The sequence below is a fragment of the Rattus norvegicus genome, chromosome 6 (assembly GCF_021556685.1).
Source record: "Rattus norvegicus strain SHRSP/BbbUtx chromosome 6, alternate assembly SHRSP_T2T, whole genome shotgun sequence".
Classification (NCBI taxonomy): Eukaryota; Metazoa; Chordata; class Mammalia; order Rodentia; family Muridae; genus Rattus; species Rattus norvegicus.
In genome coordinates this window covers 32,424,440-32,445,971 of record NC_141539.1, presented here as the reverse complement: position 1 = coordinate 32,445,971, position 21,532 = coordinate 32,424,440, and the positions used below count along the sequence as shown (strand labels likewise).

The 21,532-nt window shown below is 41.7% G+C and overlaps 2 protein-coding genes across 8 annotated transcripts in view; one reads left to right on the top strand and one right to left on the bottom strand.

Annotated features, from left to right (window-relative positions):
- Hadha (hydroxyacyl-CoA dehydrogenase trifunctional multienzyme complex subunit alpha) overlaps positions 1–17,541 on the bottom strand; it is a 39,848-nt gene extending 22,307 nt beyond the window's left edge. The window contains exons 1-6 of one of the 2 annotated variants that reach the window (XM_087552201.1): positions 17,437–17,541; positions 6,640–6,681; positions 6,024–6,094; positions 4,120–4,253; positions 3,169–3,307; positions 1,666–1,785 (exon numbers count right to left, since the gene is read on the bottom strand). In XM_087552201.1, coding sequence (XP_087408327.1) covers positions 1,666–1,785; positions 3,169–3,307; positions 4,120–4,253; positions 6,024–6,094; positions 6,640–6,681; positions 17,437–17,503 — 573 coding nt within the window. In that variant the 5' untranslated portion in view covers positions 17,504–17,541. The remainder of the gene's footprint in view (positions 1–1,665; positions 1,786–3,168; positions 3,308–4,119; positions 4,254–6,023; positions 6,095–6,639; positions 6,682–17,436) is intronic. The other variant, NM_130826.2, reaches the window with a different exon arrangement.
- A 278-nt stretch (positions 17,542–17,819) lies between these two features.
- Positions 17,820–21,532, top strand: part of Hadhb (hydroxyacyl-CoA dehydrogenase trifunctional multienzyme complex subunit beta) — a 34,097-nt gene continuing 30,384 nt past the window's right edge. The window contains exon 1 of one of the 6 annotated variants that reach the window (NM_133618.3): positions 17,820–17,899. The gene's annotated coding sequence lies outside the window, so the exon portion shown is untranslated. Of the gene's footprint in view, positions 20,868–21,532 lie in introns of all 6 variants that reach the window. The other 5 variants (XR_015621679.1, XM_087552220.1, XM_087552221.1 and 2 more) reach the window with 5 other exon arrangements.

Genomic DNA, 21,532 nt, shown 5'->3' with positions numbered 1-21,532 from the left:
GAGAGAGAGCACAGGGGAATGAGGGTTACAAATCACCAAGTGAGCAGACTCTGGAGTGGGGCTGGCGAGATGCTCAGCGGGTAAAGGTGCTTCGTCAAGCTTGATAGCCCGAGTTTAACAGCTAGGACTCTCACGGCAGAAGGAGACAACGGACTCCTTACAGATGCCCTCTGCCCTCCACATGCATACCCTGGTACTCCTGTGCGTGTGCACCCAATATAATCAAGTAAATTTAATATTTTTTTCTAAAAAACAGAGAAAAGGCAAGTCAGTTTTATGTTCTTTTATTAGTAAATTAGAATTTATAAACTAATCCCCTTAAGTTTTGATATTAGCTGCTCAGCTGAAGAAGAAAATGTCTTTACGGTGTCTTTAAGTCAATCGCATCAGGGACCAATGAGGTGGGAAGTCCATCTTTTACATGAACTAAAACTGCAGACTCAGCTTGCTCTCAATTTGTTTTCCATCATTTACACAGTATTCAAAACTCTAGTGCTGAGAATGTAGCTCAGTGGTGCTGTTTGCTTGGTAGCATAAACCATGGATTCAATTTCCCCAAATTCCAATACTGGAACTACAGTGCAGATAAGAGACTTGTTATTTTTACAAAGGCTTCTGAGAGAAGTTTGAATTTAACAAATATGCAGTTCAACTGAGAAAAGTATTTTAGAAAACTGATTTCTAGTCAGGTGTACAGGTCTTGGAAGGCTGAGGCAGGAGAATCATGGACTTAAGGCCTGTCTGAGTTGCAGAGAAGACCCTGACTCAAAACAAAACGACAACAAACCCAAAACAAATCCAACAAAACCAGCTGGGTGTAGAGGTGTCTACCTTTAATCCCAGCACGCAGGAGCAAAAGGATCTTTTGAGTTTTAGCCCAAACTGGTCTACACAGTGAGCCCTAGGACAGTCAGAACCACACAGAGAGACCCTAGTTTAAAAACAAACAAACAAACAAAACCAAAAAAATGAAAGAACTTTTAGCAATATAAGTAAAGAGATACAACAAACCTATTTATGTCAAGACATCTTGTAGACATTTCTTCTATAGAGATGTGTATGGTTTTGATTACTAGTCTGGGGTGTTATTCCAGCAGTCAAGAGGGTGAGGTGGGGGATGAACAAGAGTTTGAGGCAAGTCTAGGCTACAGAATGAGGCTTGTAAAATCAAATCAAAACCAACCAAATGAAATAAACCCTCTTTTCCCACTCTAACTTATATGAACTTTGTGCGCAGTCTCTCTGCTGAGCCCTCCTCACTGAGGAGTCTACAGTGCTCCGAGGCTCAGCCCCCTCTGGTTTGATATGAAATCTCTCTGCAGCTTCCAGGGATGACCTTCCTTAGAAATTCAAAAGCTCATTGGGTCTCTTTCGAATACAGCAAAGAGATGGTCCAATCAGAGGGGGATGGGAAAGTCCTGTCTCTTACTTATCATGAACTATGACCCATGGTTTTGAAAAACTATTAAGAGATACTGTGTAGAAGATACTGTGTATCAAGAGTAAAAAAAAATCAATGATCCTCTACATTCCTAACTTACTTGGTTTTTGAATCTACGCTGAGTGTCTGTTATATATTTTGTACAAGATGGAATAGGTAGATGTAAAGGGGTATTTATGTACAGCAGTCTCAAGCTCATGGCATTGGGGGAATCTTAAACTCACCATTTTGGGCAGCCTCTGGGTACCTCCGGCTCCTGGTAAGATTCCCAGCAACACTTCAGGGACACCTAATACTGTTTTTCTGTCTTTTGTTGCTATTCTGTATTGACATGCTATGGCAAGCTTCAAACAAATCAAAGAAAATTAGAATGTTAGAATATTTAACTGGAACATTTGGCACCTACGTTAGCAGGTCTAAAGATTACTTATAAAGGAGGAATGTACCACAAAAATAGGCCGTGACTCCTTAGGCTGACGTCTGGCACTCCTCTACAATTCACCTGCTCTATCTGTTTTCATAATTTATTAGCTCCCTTTTAGGTTGCTAGTCTCCTTAAAAATATTCTGATGGCAACAGAATTTACCAATAAAAAGACTCAAGTCAAGTGTATGTCCATAGTTCTGGTTACACAAGAGTGTGAGGCAGGAGAATTGTCTGAGCCTATGAGTTTGAGACCAGCCTCAGCAAAACAGCAAGACCCTTGTCTTAAAATCAAAAGCAACCATAACTAACAATTCTCCTCAGGTCTTAGTCAGTAACAATGACCCATGCTGGTAGACCCAGCGGCCTGTGTGGCTAAGGTAAGAGTAATGGAGATGATTCCTTCCCATCAATCAGGTATACTCAAAATTTCCTAACAGATCTTGCTTATTGTTGCTTTTGAGTATAACTATACTGTATATGGAATACTTTTGAAACCATTTTCTTGTTAATCAAATTTTTTTGGGGATCAGGCCCAGGTTTCCTTCATTGATGTAAAAACCCCACATACAGTCCAATATGTGACACATGCTCAATGAATGTTCTCTTTCCCTCTTTTTAAAACACAGCACAATCTAGTAAGAATCTCTTCTCTCAGCTGGTCATGGTGCACGTCTTTAACCTCAGCACTTGGGAGGCAGAGGCAGGCAGGTCTCTGTGAGTTTGAGGCCAGGTTGGTCTACAGAGTCAGATCCTGTCTTAAAAAACAAAACCAAAAACCCTTTAACCTTATTTTAAAGAGTTTTGCAGATTGAAAACTCTTTAACCTTATCATTTTTACTACTCACAAGAAACTGTATGTCTGTGTCTGTCACACAGACGCGCACGCGCGCGCCACACACACACACACACACACACACACACACACTCTCTCTCTCTCTCTCTCTCTCTCCATTCTTTGTAAGTAAGACTCAGCTAACTTAACATTAATTCACGTCACACTTCTGGATCTCTGCCCTGTGAACCCAAAGCAGGCCCTCGGACATGAGAAGGCCTTCACAGGTGTGCTTCATTCCCTGATGTAAACGAGACAGCATGGCTCTGCTCACTGTTTGCCGTCACTTGCCATTTCTCATGAATTAAGAATTAAACACTTTCAGGCATTTGACAGCTGAAAATGAAATGGCTTCTCCTCAGAGAACCGTTCTTTCACTGCTTTCAGGTGAGACAGCAGCCTGAAGGGTTATGGTGGCACATCCCACCAGCGAGTTCGAGAGTCTGTACAGTCTAGAATCCTTCTATACCTCAAGTCCGCCTCCCAAGCAGGATCCACTGATGGCGGCAACAACAGGCTTTGGTGACTTTTCAAGTTTCTCAAACATTTTCTGTCCTTCTTGTGATATTCGTGCTGCTTCTTGGGGCGTTGTACAAGAGGCCAGCATGCTGAAATATCGACAGAAAAGAACACAAAGGAGAGATGGACCTGTGACCTATTTTGTAGAATACTTCACCCACTCTGTACTTATCTCAGTGTATACCACTATTTGGCAGTGAGTCTTCAAACATAGAATGGAACATGTTACACAATTTATTTTGCTCCATAACAAACTACTGACCACAAAGTTCTAACAAGAACATCACCTGGCAAATATTTTCACTGTCAGATCACAGAGTTCTAAGGTTATATTCTGGATCTAGTTAATTTCTTCAAGCTATCTGGTAATCTTTACCTGCCAGACATGGCTGTTTCCCTACTGACTTGTAGCTTGTTCCAAATGCTTCCTTATAGTGTGTACATGGGCCTGATCATTCTCCTTATGAACAGAGTAGGGGTTCTTTCACAGAAGATATGGCTGGAACGTATGTTCTGCCCCCACATCTTGTGTGTATCGCATGTGTGCTCACCTGTGCAGGCACGTGTGGAAGTCAGCGTCAGGTACAAAGTAATCCATCAGACTCACCATGCCCAGCTTTATCCATGGATGCTGGGATTCCAGCTCAGACCCTCGGCTGAGCAGCAGGACTTTACCCTCCGAGCCATCTCCCCAGCCCTGTACTTTCAATTTTGCTAAGTACTGCCAAATTTCACTCTAAATGTTTGCTGGTCTGATGGATGCAAACTAGGCATTCATTCTTGGTTAACTTATTATACCCTGGAAAATAACTTAAAAAACCAACATTTTGGAGGATTTACTTCTCTCTTAGTTTAGAGAATGTATTATTTAAAAATACATAATCAAGCAAAATAAACTCACTTGATGTCAGCACCTGCAACAAAGCAGCCAGGCTTTGACGAAATAAGGACGGCGCTCCTGATTTGGTCGTTGGCCCAGATTTCGTTCATTACTTCTACGAACTCTGATTGTACTTCTTTATTCAATGTATTTACCTACATGAGAAAGAGCTACATCTAAGTGTTTAAACCAGAAATTTCACATATACACAGACCATCACTGTCAAATATGTTTATGCAGCAGACACATATTGCTAGAAGAAACCAAAACCAAAACACAGACAGACCAAACCCCCTGAAACCCAACAGCTTTCTGTTCAAGTAGCTTTATTTAACTATTAGTACCACTCCCTTTAACTATGGGTCTCACACACTGCAGAGATGCTTGGTGGTTAACTGGCTTGCCCAACAACCTGAGCTTGAGTCTTAATCCCATGTAAAGGTGAGAGGCTTTGCTTCACTCTACCCCCAAATACATCATACACGTAATACAACAGAAGTGGGGTGGTCTCAAACAGGGATGGCCAGCATAGTGGTTGACCTTACTTGTGATCCTAGTAGTTAAGAGGCAGGGGAAGGAGGACTGCTGCAAGCCTATGGCTTGCCTGGTGTACACAGAGAGTTCCCAGTCAGCCGGGACACACAGCGAGCCCTCTCTCAAACAAACAAACAAATAAACACTCAAAAAATAAAAAAGAGAATGAAGTTGTGGTCCTAAGGGTTTGGATCATATGCAGGGTAAAAGGAAATCTACAAATATTTACTGGTCGTTGTGGGGAATCTATCCGACCTTTTTAAAAAAGGGAGGATCAAAATTAGACATAGTATGGACTTCATTTTATAAATTTATTCAACTTCAGAAAATTAGGTAAAAAAAAAACCAAATTTGAATCATTGGTGAGTCAGTATAAGACTAACTCTGGAGAAGGGTCTGGTCCAATTACGGTTAATTTGTGGTAGCTGTTAGGTGCTTCCTGTACAAGTTCTCCTATTTCTTACAGGGTTTTATATAGCCCAGGCTAGCCTTGAACTCTATAGCTGAGGATGACCTAGACTTCTATTTGTGTCTCTCAGGTTCTGTGAGTCATCATGTTTGGCTTAAAATCTCCTATTTCTATAGGCCTCTGGCTATAAGATTTTTAAAAAAATATGACACCTTTATACTTGAAATGAGGAATGATTTCCTGCAATAAACTATTCTCGGCAAAAGACCAGGGTGCTGGTGCCTGCATTGGTAAATTCTGAATTTGCCAAGATCCAGGTTCTGTTTTCAAATAACCTGATTTCTAGCACATGGACTGTCTGAGTCATTCAAATCCCGCAGGAGGCTCAAAAGCCAAGTGTCCACATTTACCGAAGCCAACCTGCTGAGAGTACTGAGTCTGTTAGGCAGTAATGAGGTGGATTAAGTCTTATCAACAACATATTCTATCACCCTCATCCTATGCATAACAGAAGGCTAGTTTTATTAATCTCGATATTAATCTGATGCTTAGAGGCAACAAGAAGGAATTATTTTTTTGTGCCCTGTTTCTGAGATGGGGTCTCTCTCACTAAGGAGCTCTGATTGTCTGGAAGTCACAGAGATCCACCTGCCTCTGCTTCCCCAACCAAAACCACCAAGGTTTTTTTTCTTTCTTTTTTTGGGGACAGGGTCTCGCTATGGAATTCTGACTGATCTAGAACTTGCTCTGTAGACCAGGCTAGCCTGGAATTCACAGAGACCCGCCTGCCCCTGTCTCCAAGTACTGGGAGTAAAGGTGTATGTATATCACCACCCATGGCCCCAAGAAGGAAGTCTCATTCAAGGACTCGCAAAATTTTAAACACCATGAGAGAGGTCCTCTTCAAGACAGGCAGATTTCATTTCTATGTAGGACAGGACTCATAACTGTGGTCCGTAGAAATTAAAGGAAGTTCAGGTACCTTTGAATTGGGCGAGTTAATCCGAATAACTGCCACATCCCCTTTGACTCCATAATTAATATGGGTTCTAGCTGAAAAAGAGAAGACAAGTTTGTTTCTGAACTTGCTTATTGTAAAATACATCTACAAAGTGATGTTAAAATCATATACATACAAGCATCATTACATGAACTGGGCAGTTATATTTAGGGACACACACACACACACACACACATACACACACCATTTACTTTCCTCCAACCCCTCCCTCCCACACACTTACTTCCCACTTCCCTTGTTCTCTCAAATTCATGACCTCTTTTTCTTTGTATAAATACATATATTTAGGGATACATATATATTGGGATGTATATATGTGTGTGTATATATGCACACATGTATTTATCTAGGGATATACATACAAAGATATACATATTCAGGATAAGCACACACATATATACATATGCATACCTACAATAACAAAGAGGCCATGAATTTAAGAGAACTAGGAGCATGGATGGGAGGGGGAGGTGGGAGGAAAGTGAAAGGGAAATATGATGGGATTATATTATCATTTAAAAGAACAAAAGGGTTATAAAAAGCAACCTTAAGTGCATAAACATGAAAGTAAACTTACACAGCAAAGCAGAAGAAGTTGTAAAGCTGTGGCAAATGCAGCCTGCAAGAGAAGAGTGTTTCAAAATTACTTCCTGAAATAAAATTTCTTTAATAGTTGTCAAATCAGAAGAACTGGAATTTATACCAGTAAACCCCTAAAACAGAACAGTGTATTCTAGGCCATTATCATGGCCAATCCATTACCTTTCTCATTTTAACTATCAGGTCAAATGATTATCCAGACATGAAGTAAGGCAGCAAGATCCCCTCCCCCAGGAAAAAAAAGGAGGGCGCGTCTCTACAATGTGCCAAAGACTGCAGATGGAATTAGGATTGACCTTAATATAGGGAAAGTACATGGATTATCTAAATGGACTTAGTGTCATCACAAAGAAACTCAGAGACACTCGACCCAGCTCCAGGTTGCTTAAGGAAGGAGATGAGCACAAGCAGAGGCCTCAGGTTGTCTCTAGAGCTAGACAATGCAAGGCAATGGGTTTCCCTCAGGGGTTTCAGAAAGAACAGAGCCCTGTGACACTATGTGAGCCTAGTGAGACCCATTTTGCTTAGTCCCCTAGTTAGTTCCCTGTTTACCCTTGGGATCAAACCCAGGCCTACTGTATGCTAGGCAAACACTATACCACTCAGCTATGTATCCTCAGCTCAAGTCCCACTAAGGCCCTCTGACCTCTACAACTGCACTGGGGAGGCAGAGGCAAGTAGATCTCTGTGATTTGCAGGCCAGCATGTTCCCAGCACCCATAATGGCAGAAAGGCTCAAAGTGGCCCAGCTCCAGATGATCCTCTTCTGGCCTCCATGGGTACCTACATATGTGGCATACACTGGTATGCACATCAACACACATTAAAAATAAACTTTAAAAACAAACAAAAGAAGCCACCAAGTATGGCAGTGCATAATTGAATCCCAGCCCTAAGGAGGCAGAGGCAGGAAGATGTCTGAGAGTCTGACGCCAGTCTATTTTACACATTGAGTTCCAGGTCATCCACCACTGTATAGTGAGACTTTGTCTCACAGAAAACAGAACAAAACAAAACAAAAGGGGCAAGCACTGGCTATAAAGGAAACACTCCATGTCATACTTTGCTGGTTTAAGCATATCTAACTGAGAAATCTTTGTGCTGCTTCCCACCAGTGATGTTCCCAATTCTTGGACAGCAAAATCCACGCTGTCCTGTTGCTTAGTTGATGCTCATCAGCTGACTCGTGTACGTTCTTCAGCGGGGCCACAAAGAGATTCCATCGTATTGTTTTAAAGATTTATTTATTTCCTTTATGTATATGAGTACACTGTAGCTGTCTTCACACACACCAGAGGAGGGCACTGGATTCCATTTCCGATGGTTATGACCCACCATCATGCCGGGAATTGAACTCAGGACCTCTGGAAGAGCAGTCAGTGCTCTTAACCATTGAGCCATCTCTCCAGCCTAGCCATTTTGGTTCTAATTATCACTTTGCTTACTCAAGCAACCCCAACACTTCAGGGAAAACAGCCATTGAGATAATAGCCAGACTCATGTGGTGGTCCACGAGCTACCATTTCCTAGCACTTGGGAGGCAATGAGACTTAGAAAACCATGACTTCTGAGCCCAGGGAATCTGTTTTTTGTTTGTTTGTTTTGTTATTTTTGTTTTATTCTCTTTTATTTGCGATAGGGTTCCACTGTGTAGCTCAGGCTAGTTGGAACTTACTATATATATATATGTCAGTATGACCTTGAATCCTTGAATTCACGATCTTCCTACCTTAACCTCCCAAGTGCTATGAGTTTTGTTTTGTTTGGCCACTATAAAGTCTTAGCTGGCCTAGAAGAACTTGTTATGTAGATGAGGCTGGCCTTGAATTTACAGATATTCATCTGTCTGCTGTGACTAAGCGTGTGCCTCACCATGATTAGTGTTGAGGATTACTCAACCCACAGATACATGCTAGAGAAGTACTCTACCACTGAGTTACAATTAATCTCTACGACTATCTATTAACTGACACTAGATATTTCAAAATAGTTTTTGAGGAAGGCCAGCTGTATTCTGGTTGTCTGTGAGCAGCACTGTCTGGCTTAGTATATAATTCCCATCCTTCTGCTTCGAAGTGTGGGAAGTTCACTTGGTTTGCTGCTAAGGATTATCTTGTCCAGAGTTCTTATTAAACTGTAAATTGGGGAATCTTAGACCTGTCTTTCATGTCAGTTACATCAATCTCGTGACTCCTCCCACCTGTAGCAGTCAGTTCTAATTCAGGACTGGGCTTTTCCCTAACAATGACAATGACTGGATGTGTGTGCAAGCAAGAGTGGTCCAGAGGGGCAGCAGCTCTCTGCTCCCAAACCCCGTGGGAGAGAGACCTCACCGCCTGATCAGGTGGGCACTCCTGAGGCTGCAGAGCGGAGGAGACCACCAACACTGCCCACCCCTGCCCACATCCCTGGCCCAAGAGGCAACTGTATAAGGCCTCTGGTTTCCCGTAGGGGAGGGCCCAGGAGCGGCAGGATCCCTGCGCCTGAGACACCGCCGGAACCTGAAGGAAACAGACCGGATAAACAGTTCTCTGCACCCAAATCCCGTGGGAGGGAGAGCTAAACCTTCAGAGAGGCGGACACGCCTGGGAAACCAGAAGAGACTGCACTCTGTGCACATCCAGACGCCAGAGGAAAACACCAAACGCCATCTGGAACCCTGGTGCACGGAGGCTCCCGGAAAGAGCGGCGCAGATCTTCCCGGTTGCTGCCGCCGCGGAGAGGACTTAGGCAGTACCCCACGAGCAAACTTGAGCCTTGGAACCACAGGTAGGACCAACTTTTCCCCTGCAAGAAACCTGCCTGGTGAACTGAAGACACAGGCCCACAGGAACAGCTGAAGACCTGTAGAGAGGAAAAACTACACGCCCGAAAGCAGAACACTCTGTCCCCATAACTGGCTGAAAGAAAACAGGAAAACAGGTCTACAGCACTCCTGACACACAGGCTTATAGGACAGTCTAGCCACGGTCAGAAATAGCAGAACAAAGTAACACTAGAGATAATCTGATGGCGAGAGGCAAGCGCAGGAACCCAAGCAACAGAAACCAAGACTACATGGCATCATCGGAGCCCAATTCTCCCACCAAAGCAAACACGGAATATCCAAACACACCAGAAAAGCAAGATCTAGTTTCAAAATCATATTTGATCATGATGCTGGAGGACTTCAAGAAAGACATAAAGAACTCCCTTAGAGAACAAGTAGAAGCCTACAGAGAGGAATCGCAAAAATCCCTGAAAGAATTCCAGGAAAACACAATCAAACAGTTGAAGGAATTAAAAATGGAAATAGAAGCAATCAAGAAAGAACACATGGAAACAACCCTGGACATAGAAAATCAAAAGAAAAGACAAGGAGCTGTAGATACAAGCTTCACCAACAGAATACAAGAGATGGAAGAGAGAATCTCGGGAGCAGAAGATTCCATAGAAATCATTGACTCAACTGTCAAAGATAATGTAAAGCGGAAAAAGCTACTGGTCCAAAACATACAGGAAATCCAGGACTCAATGAGAAGATCAAACCTAAGGATAATAGGTATAGAAGAGAGTGAAGACTCCCAGCTCAAAGGACCAGTAAATATCTTCAACAAAATCATAGAAGAAAACTTCCCTAACCTAAAAAAAGAGATACCCATAGGCATACAAGAAGCCTACAGAACTCCAAATAGATTGAACCAGAAAAGAAACACCTCCCGTCACATAATTGTCAAAACACCAAACGCACAAAATAAAGAAAGAATATTAAAAGCAGTAAGGGAAAAAGGTCAAGTAACATATAAAGGCAGACCTATCAGAATCACACCAGACTTTTCGCCAGAAACTATGAAGGCCAGAAGATCCTGGACAGATGTCATACAGACCCTAAGAGAACACAAATGCCAGCCCAGGTTACTGTATCCTGCAAAACTCTCAATTAACATAGATGGAGAAACCAAGATATTCCATGACAAAACCAAATTTACACAATATCTTTCTACAAATCCAGCACTACAAAGGATAATAAAGGGTAAAGGCCAACATAAGGAGGCAAGCTATACCTAGAAGAAGCAAGAAACTAATCGTCTTGGCAACAAAACAAAGAGAATGAAAGCACACAAACATAACCTCACATCCAAATAGGAATATAACAGGAAGCAATAATCACTATTCCTTAATATCTCTCAACATCAATGGCCTCAACTCCCCAATAAAAAGACATAGATTAACAAACTGGATACGCAATGAGGACCCTGCATTCTGCTGCCTACAGGAAACACACCTCAGAGACAAAGACAGACACTACCTCAGAGTGAAAGGCTGGAAAACAACTTTCCAAGCAAATGGTCAGAAGAAGCAAGCTGGAGTAGCCATTCTAATATCAAATAAAATCAATTTTCAATTAAAAGTCATCAAAAAAGATAAGGAAGGACACTTCATATTCATCAAAGGAAAAATCCACCAAGATGAACTCTCAATCCTCATCTTCGATTGGTTTATATACAAGTGTGCAATTTCTAGGCTTGAAAGTAAAATGATGCTATCTGGTGCTGGATAGAGGAGCCTTATTTTTTTTTTTTAAAGATTTATTCATTTATTATATATAAGTACACTGTAGCTGTCTTCAGATACACCAGAAGAGGGCACCGGATCTCCTTACAGATGGTTGTGAGCCACCATGTGGTTGCTGGGAATTGAACTCATGACCTCTGGAAGAGCAGTCGGGTGCTCTTAACCGCTGAGCCATCTCTCCAGCCCGAGGAGCCTTATTTTTTATTATGGCAGCTTGCTATTTTTGTAACATGGTGATTTGGTTGAACACAATAAAGTACAGTAGTAACTGATCTCCCCCTCTTCCTGGATGAGTGAGGAGATGATTAAATGTTGATGTCAGCATCCATGAGCATATTCAGATGAGCTTCTGCTTCTGTTGAAAAGGATGCTGTGTTTGATTGTGGTCCGAAGCTTTGAAGCACTACTTGGCATCTCCTTCCTTGGAGGTCTCACTGTTTTAACATAACAGATTTGATAGCTTGTTGGTAAGGTGAGGTCCAGCTTGTCTCCACTAGGTCATCTTCATGTGAATCTGGTGGTTATACGGTTTTGTTCTAGGGATATTTCATTTTTTTAATAACGGTTTTAGCTGACATTCATGGAGAGAATGAATCCTTAGAAGTGTGCCACTAGTGAAAGGAAATCCTGTCTAGAGTATGTTTCTTTACAAAGCTGTGTCACACCATCCTTTGGGCCCTCTGCTGGAAAAGTAGAATCAAGTCTCAAATAATGCCTTTTAAATTGTATCCTCTAGTATTATAGATGTAGGACAGTACTGTATCATACCTCTGTGGATGTAAAATAGCTTGTACCTGCTTTATGATACGTAGTAGTGACTGTGCTTTATCAGAGCTGTTTTTAATGATGTTGCTCAGAATGTTTTCTTTCCAGATGATGATTGAGAAGCTAATTTAAAAAAAAAAATGGTGCCAGGTACCACAAGAGTAACAGAACTGTGCTGTTTTCTTGGGTTTTGTTTTTTTACTTTTTTTTTTTTCTTTTTAATGGATTGTGCTGGATGTCTCTACAGTTTTGTTCAGATGACTGCAGAACCTGGAAAAGCTGTTGCTGCTGTTGATGCATAACACACTGCTATTATTGGTCTTTTTATATAAATATAAATATATATATACAGATATATAATTTGAATTTTTTGAAACTTTACCTGTGCTGTCAACTTTCGAAAAAAGTATCCCCGTTTACTGTGTTGAGTTGGCACTGTACAGAAATTAACAGCCATATTGGTCTAGAAATGTTGAACTTAAGTTTTTTCCATTTGTACAGGGGTAACACACTGTATTAAATATGTAAGGTCTTATATACGTGGGTTTGATTACAAAAACTAATAAAGTATTCTCTAAATTAAAAAAAAAAAAAAGAGAGCAGGGGGAGCAAGCCAGTAAGCAGCACCCCTCCATGGGCTCTGCATGAGCTTCTGTCTCCAGGGTCCTGCCCTCTGTGAGTTCCTGTCTTGACTTCCTACAATGATCAATGGTGATGTGAACGTGTAAGCCAAATAAACCCTTTCCTCCCCCCCCAAAAAAAAGAATGGTCCAGAGGAGGATCTTTTGAGCTAGATTCTAGGTAGAAGATAGGGACTATAAGGGGGATTTTGAACAAACATTAAATCTGTTTCGGGCATTGTTCTATGGTCCCGCCATTGTAAAGGCTTGCTTCTACCCTGCTCTAAGCAAGCTTTAGGTGGTAAGCAGGTTGTTCTGGAGTAGCTCAGAGGCAACATCCCTAAATGCAGCATTTAGGGTTCTTCAGAACACCCTCTTTTTCTCCTTCATCTTTACTCATGTTCACCTCAAACCATCTCTTCTATGCTCCTCTCTAATTCTTCACTCCCTTCTCCTGACCACAGAATCCCAAACTTGCCTGACTATCCAAGGAAAGTTATCCCTTTCCTTAGTTCCAGAAAAAAAAAGACAAACTGTCACTTTCTTTTTTTTTTTTTTTTTCTTTTCTTTTTTTCGGAGCTGGGGACCGAACCCAGGGCCTTGCGCTTGCCAGCAAGCGCTCTACCACTGAGCTAAATCCCCAACCCCAAACTGTCACTTTCTTGATTAGGTCTTACACATGCAAACATCTGTTCTCAGCAAACTGCAGATATCTAAAGAATTGGTTCTCAACCTGTGGGTCTCGACCCCCTTTGGGGTCACATATCAGATGTGCTGTATATCGTATATTTATATTATGATTCCAACAATATTGAAATTAGTTATGAAATAACAAAATTCTATGGTTGGGGGTCACTACGACATGAAGAACTGTGTTAAAGGGTCGCAGCATTAGGGAGGTTGAGAAGCACTGCCTTAAAAGTAGTATCAACTACTAGTTACCTATTTCTTTCTTTTCTTTTTTTGGTTCTTTTTTTCAGAGCTGGGGACCGAACCCAGGGCCTTGCGCTTCCTAGGTAAGTGCTCTACCACTGAGCTAAATCCCCAGCCCCTAGTTACCTATTTCTTAATATTAAAACTTCAGTGCTGATCATCAACAAAATGTACATGGTCTAACTTTCCCCACAGACCTTCGCTTTCAGGTTTCAACAGTACAATGCTCCTCTTCTCTGACTGTATTTTGGTCTTTACTTAATCATTTACTTATTTGTGTTTATTTCTGCATTTGCAAACAGTTATAATTAATCCCTTCCAATAAAATTTCAGTCATTTCTCAACAAACTTTTTTTTACAGCAACCTGGTGGGTTGTGCAATCTTCTAGGACGTTGGGGTAACAAGTAAAATAAAAAGTCTCTTTCTTGGTGGAGCTTGCATTCCAGGGTAGCTGAAGATGTGGCATTTATTCAGGGATATAGATGCGGATTTGAAAATCGCTTAGTGGTAGACAGTTTGCCCAGCATGCACAAGGACCTAGGCTAAATACACAAAATTGAAAAACAAATTGTAAAGTACAAATTCTAGTGGGAAAGAAGCATGGGATAGGTAATCTGACTAGAAAAGAGTAAAGTACTCTGGAATAGGAATGGACTGACTAGGAGTACAAGTAGGAAGGAATGAGATACAGAGACACATAAAAACCTAGAAAATAAGTATGTAAGTGATAGAATACAAGTAAAAAAACAAACCTCCAGAAAACCAAAACCAAACACTCAAACAAACCCACCTAGCCAAACAAAAAGCCCAACCTTTAAAGGCAGCATGGTTGAATGTCATTTGGAGGAGAGGTGCTACCAGGGTGTCCAGACTAGCTGGAACTTGTATTCCTCTGCCTTAGTGGAAAGCCCGGATCACAGGTATTTGTCATTCAGGGCAGAGTTACTATCTTACAACTCAGATATTTGTCTTTAAAGGCTGAAGATGCAAAGTAGGGTGTGGGAGCACTCAGAGGGCAGAGGGAGGCAGATCACTAGGTGTCCCAGGCTAGCCAGGTCTCAACAAACAAACAAATGATAGTAATAAAAAAAGAGTTGGTGCTCATTAGCCTATTGTTAAGCCATTTTAATTCCTGCCTACACGGACTAACCTTTCTTTGGGGTAAACACACTCCCACACACATACATAAAGCCTCCTCTAAACCAACAGAGACAAAAAGCAAAGAGAAAAGAGCAGTGAATGCACAAACATTAAAAAAGAAAAAGTAACCACAGTCAATTTAATCAAGCCAAAGTACAAGGTAACTTTGCTTCTGAAATCCAGCCTTACCCCACGCCTAACAGCGAAGCTTACTACACAGAGGCTGTATGAACTTTAGCCTACATTTTCAGTGCCAGCAAAAGCAAAACCTTTGTCCTACTTTTTAATCATCCTCATATGTGACTCAAGAAAATATCTACAAGATCATAAAAACTATGTGCTGCACAACTTTGAAAACTGAGAATGTTACTTTGGTTTATAGTCAGATTTATAAATACCACAGTATCTACTAACTGCTGTTATTTTCTGTAAAATTCTTTTACCACATACATACTTTGGATTTAGTAGAAGTAGGAAATTAAACGGGTATTAAGTTCAATTTGTGATTTTTTTTTTATTTGATAGTATTGTATAGGAGCTCTATTCCTAGTAAATGCTAGAGGTCATTAAGCGTTTGACAAGGCTTGCACACACTCTCAGTCAGGGTCAAGGACTGACCTGTTGAGTCTAGACTCTAAATGGTAAATCAAGTGTGCGGCTAATTTTAAATAGACTTTCCTGCATATTTTTTCAAAGTGTATAAACTGCTATTAAAATAAGTTGGAGCTATGACAGACTACATTTTCTTTTTTTTTCTTTTTTTCGGAGCTGGGGACCAAATCCAGGGCCTAGCAAGCGCTCTACCACTGAGCTAAATCCCCAACCCCTCAGACTACATTTTCTTAATGAAAACATAATACTATTTATATATTTATGAATGTTTCTATGTAGAAGTATAGGGAAATTTAGCTGTTAGCTTTTTACTGCCTATGTAAATAGATTACTTTAAAAGTTCTCATCAGGTATATACAGTCATGACTTCTAAGGGCTAAAAGATTAATAACATTTACTGAGAATGGATTCCTATGTTTTATACCTAACATAACTTCTTTAGACTTAGTTATGATTGACTCCACTTTACCAATGAGAAAGATATTGAAATTAATTCCCAAGGTCACTAGAAGGTAAAAGACAGACTCAGGACAGATGGCAGAGCCCAAATTTAATGTTTTTAATTGCTCCATCATACTACTTCTCCTACCAAAGGGGGAAAAAAAACACCTCTCATTCATTTTACAGATGAGAAAAGAAAGCCCATTTAGATTAAAGTGCTTGGGCAAAGTCAAAAGCTAGCTAGAGACATGGAGACCATGTGACCTGATCACCACTCCAGCATTATACTGGCTGCCCATCCATAAAAGTCCCTTACAGCAAACACAGGACCATATGTGATTCCACCCGCCCCCCCAAAAAAAACTGTTTTAAAGATAATGGAAGCTTTTTTTCTTCATTTCTTCCCCAAATCTAACATCTTGTCTTTCTTTTTCTTTTTTTTTTTTTTTTTTTTTTTGGTTCTTTTTTTCGGAGCTGGGGATCGAACCCAGGGCCTTGCGCTTCCTAGGTAAGCGCTCTACCACTGAGCTAAATCCCCAGCCCCTCTTTTTCTTTTTTTAAAGACAGAGTCTCTCTGACTGGCCTGAAACTCACTATGTAGACCAGAAAGGCCATGAACTCAAAGATCCACCTAATATTAAAGGCAAACAATACGATACCCAGCCCATTTCAGTTTTTTGGTAATGTAGTGGTAATTTTGGCTGTTTACACATAATCGATCTGAGAAGATAAAAAAAAAAAAAAAGGAAAAGATTCAATCGCTTAATTAAATGCCATGGGAGGGGCAAGAAAAATAAATTCTACTGCATATTTTTTGTGAGGACAATTGGTGTGAATTCATTTACAAAGTAAAGTCTAGAAGTAACTGGTATCGATAAATACACAATAAAGTTACATTTGCCCTTACAGATTTGGGATGTCTGGGGAAAGGCTTTTTTTTTTTTTTTTTTTTTTTTTTAAACCAAACCCCTTTAACACCCCTTTAACCCTTTCACTGCTAGATTGAAGAGGAATGCAGCTCGTGGAACCTGCCTGGGAATTGGCAGAAACAAGATTAGAAATAGTTTTTTTTTTAAATGATCAAACACTTGACTTCTCATCAAAATTTCTTTGCCTAAGTTGGAGAACCTCCGGTTTCAACCTTCTATACAGTCACACCAAGATTATTGGAGTGGGAGAGCTGAGCTCTCTGCAAAAAAAAAATAAAAAAATAAAAAAAATAAAAAAAATAAAAAAAATGGTGTTGACGGTAAAGATAAGGAGTGCCAGTGATCTGCTGTAAGGTTAGTAGCCAATGTCACCAAGAAGATTAATAGGTATCTCGTATGGCGACGAACCTGTGGTAGAGCCTCAAAAATGTGACAAATCTTAGTCCTCCCGACCTAGCAGCGTCAGGGCCAAGAGAAACGTTAAGGAAGACAAGAGGGGCGTGAGCACAGGGCTACAGCAGACACCTGCGCAAACTGCCAGGCTGAGTGGAAACGACTAAGGATAAGTTAGGGGAGAGCCTGACACCGCCGGAGCAGGGAGAGAGGGAGTGACAGTTCCTTCGCAAGGACACAGGAAATAGGGTCTCGGAACAGTAACCCTGTTTCCACCGGTCTCGGAAAAGGGGTAGGCAGGAGACAGTGAGGGGGCAAACGCTGCTCCCCGCCGCCCCAGTTCCTGCAGGCACCCGAGAATCTCCCAAGCCCTCATCCAGGCTCACCTCTGGAGCGCAGGATCCTGAAGGCAGAGAAGCGACTGAGACTGCCAATTGCCCGGGACGCCACCATCTTGAGCAGAAGAGGACGAAAGCAAAAGCTCTTCTAGTGGGGGGCAACGGAGTCGAGGGCTTTTCTTTTCTCAGTCTGTCTGGCAGGGTGCCCTATGTGCCGCCTTACTAAAATAAAGACTCTGAGTTGTCACCGGTCCTTTCGCCCTTCCTCTTGCTCTCAACTAAGAGAGCCGAAAGGATGGTTTCTCTGAAGGGGAGACCAAAGACCTCTGAGGAGGGGGCGGAGTGTCTGACTTTCTGGACAGGCGCTTGGTGGACAGCTCTCAATTTCCGCGGGGGCCCTGGGCGGGGCGAGAGGGGTCCTTGTGGAGCGGGAGCCGCCCTTCGTCGTGGGCGGGCGTTTATCAGTCTGGACTTGACCTTCTTGGGGGCCGCATCCTTCGCAGACTCTAAGGTGCGGCAGCGCGCTTTTCTGTTTTCTTCTGACTTTCCCGCAGGCAGGTGCCACTTTGCTCCGGACTCTTCTCGTCGGTGCCCGCGGCCGCTACCCAGTGCTGTAAGAGTCGAAGTACCGAGAGCGGGACAGGCTGGTCCAGGCTTCCGTTGCGAACCGCCTCAGGACGGGCGGGGGTCGCGTTCTTGGCGTGGCTCGCTGCAGCTGTGTCTTCTGTCTGCATTTATCACTTCAGGTTCACGAACGGTTTGCGTGTGTGTGAAACGCTGGGCTGTGTCAGAGCGGTGTCGTTTCCCCTGCTTACCTCTCTAGGCAGTCCGGCGGCTGTAGAGATTGAGAACGCGTCATTAAGTGCGGGCCTCGGGTGTGGAAGCAGCCAAGACTGCCCTCCAACCTGCTTGGTGACCCAGGGTTCACGGTTATTTTCTAACCCAGAAGGGAACCCGGCGAACATCTGGGCATTCCCACCACTCCTTACTCTTTCTCTTTGATGTAGCTGTAGCTGGTGAATCAGAGTGTATTAACTGGTAGGCACAGGTGGAGAACTGTCTAGAACCTATGTCTTCTTTTAATTGATAGCTCAGTTCTTCCCGGCACCAGAGTGTTGGTTGTTTGTTTTGGTGCTGGAAAGATGAGTCCTGAAATAAACTGATTGTTTTCAAAAGAAAGTGAAGTCAGTTTCTGGTGCATGCACCATTTTGTTTAATACCCACAAACCCCACGTTTCGATCATTTGCACTTTCAGTGACTTGACAGGCTCAGAAAGATTACATAAAATTCCTTCTTTGTGGCAAGCCCAGGGTTCAAACAGTTAACTTGCTAATTAACCGATTATTCTGCCAGAAAGGAAAGAAGAAATGGCTGAAATATTCTGGAAAAAGAAAGGAGAGTCCCTTTTTAAAGCTCGGGTCAAACTAAGTCTTCCACCTCCAAAAACACTTTAGGCTGATACTAGACGACCACTTAAGAGAAAATTGCAAAAAAGGAACCCTTTCCCCCGGTCAAAGCCCTCCACTACACCTAGCTTCATATACTTTCTTTGTAAAATAGTTTGTTTTGTGACCCCCACCTTATGCTGTTACATATTTGTTTTGTGTTGCTTGCAGCTTTTTATACATTTTTTTTTATACTGGAGATGGAACCTACAAAAACCATTCATACACACATACACACACTTTTTCAATTCTTTGAAAGTGTAAAAACTGGAGCTGGTAGAGAGCTTGCTCAGTATAGGCCCCAGCTTCACTGTTAGCGCTTCAAAAGGGAGTTAAAAAAGAAACCTTGTGAAAGAAAAACCCTTTTGTTGAGGATTTTGGGTTATATTTTGCTAATTAATTTAAAGTGCTTTCTTTTTTGGGGGGGAGTTCTCTGCATTCTCAGTGAAGTTGTAAGTTCTATCAAGTACAACGTGGTTTTTTTTTCTTTTTTAATTGTTTTTTGATCATTAGCACTTCAGTGCAAAGGCTTATAGGAGAACTAGGTATATTTATATCATCGGCCACTAATAATAGCAAACACATAAATAAATAAGCCTTACTAGATATCAGGCAACATGTACCTGTCTGTATCTAGGTGTGTATTTAATTATCTCAACAACTCTAAAATGGTGTACATTTCAGGGAAGGGCCAAAACCAGAAAAGTTAAGCAACTTGCTACAGGTCCTACAGCTGGAGTGAAGCTAGGATTTGCACTTGGAGTCTGTTCTTTGATGATGTAGTAACTGTTAAGTCACCCTATCTTTCTTTTATGTTCTTTACCTACCTATTTTTCTCTTTCATCTCCCCATGGGCCTCTGTGCTACCTAAGCCTAAAACTATCCAAATATTGACATGTTTTGAATAAATTTTTGGTAAGATTTCTGTATTTCTGAAGCTTTGTAAATGGCGACAAAAGCCAGCCTTTCAATACAAGAGTGTAGCGTTGGTTTTTTTGGCCTTATCAGACAGGGTCTCTCTATTATGTAGCTCTGCTTGTTCTGGAACTGGTTAATTCAGGCTGGCCTCACACTTAAAGAGATCTGCCTGCCTCTGCCTCTTAAGTGCTTCAATTAAAGGCATGCACCATTATGGTATGTACTCCCCGGTGTGTATCACCTGGTGTATAGTCTTGTAGTAAGTCTTTAGTGCTTGCATTTTTATTTAATATGTATCGTGGATGTCAGGATAAAACATATATATCTTGTTTTCTCCTAAGCTGCTGAGTATTCAAGATATATTTATGATACAGTTCAACTGTTTCTATTGATCTGCATTTATGTTAGTTCCAACAATAAATAGTTCTCTAATGAGCATTTCAAGTATTCAGATAGAAACCAACTAGAAGGCTGGAGTGGCTCAGTAGTTAAGAGCACTGACTGCTCTTCCAGAGGTCCCAGTTTAATTCCCAGCAACCACATAGTGACTGACAACCATCTGTAATGGGATCTGATGCCCTCTTCTGGTGTGTCTGAAGACAGCATATATATATATATCCCAGCAAATTTATTGATCAAGCCATCTTTCCTCCATTTACTTTAAATACTATATTTACATATTATATTATAAATTCTAATATCTTTTGGTATGCTTGTCATAAGATGTCATACACTTTCTGAGGGTCAGTAATCTGGGGCTACTTGGCTGGGTTGTTCTGATTGGAGTTTCTTAGGGTTGCATCAGCATGTTGGTCAGGCTGTAGTCATCTGAAGGGTTTCCTATGCTAGGATCAGCTTCTAAGTTCACTCACATGGCAGGAAGCAGCAGTATACAGACCGTTCCAGAAAGGCTTCTCTGCTTGCCAGCTGGCTCCCCTTTCAGTGATCTGAAAGACTAAGATAGAAGCTGCAGTATTATTTTTCATAGCTTGATTTCCGAAGCAGTGCCATCACTTCTGACATAGAGCAGTACAGTGTGGGAGGCAGTCACACCAAGAGTACAACAACCAAGGAGAGATACTGAGGTCAGCTACTACAGCCATTATTTGTAAATCGTAAGTTTTTCTTTCTTACTTTTTAAGTAAAAACTATGTTAAAAAATTAAGAAATTGAGTCAGTGAGGTGGCTGCTTTGGTAAAAATGCCTACCACCAAGCCAGAGGACCTGACTTTGAATCATGGAGCCACTTGGTAGGAGGAGAGCTCTAACGTCCAGAGATATCCAATGACATGTGAACATGCTCTACATGTGACATGCTCACTGTCCCCTAGCTAACAATTATTTTTTTTATTAACATTTGGGAGAGAAGTCCATGTCACTTATTTGGAGATCAGAAGATGTCTAGTAGGAGTTTGCTGGAACCTGTTTGCAGCTTGTGACTTGGAACCCTGTCTAGGGGCAGTGTGGAAATGAAGAAGGGACAAACACTGACGAAATGACAGATGTATACAGAAAGACTGGCTGGGGTCAGGTTGTACGTGCACACACTGAAGTGACATCTGCTGCCACCAGAACTTGGAACCTCATCATGTCTATTGTGTACGACACGGGGTGTAGGCGGTTAGCTTGTCTGAGTAGAAGGTACTTAAGATTCTTTAGGAAAACAGTCTTAAGCTGTAAACCATTCAGAAGGAGGGGAACCCAGGGCTGCTAGTTTTGTACATACTAGTCACTCTGTTACACTTGGACCTCTCCCTTCCCCTGTCCCAAGAAAAGCTTT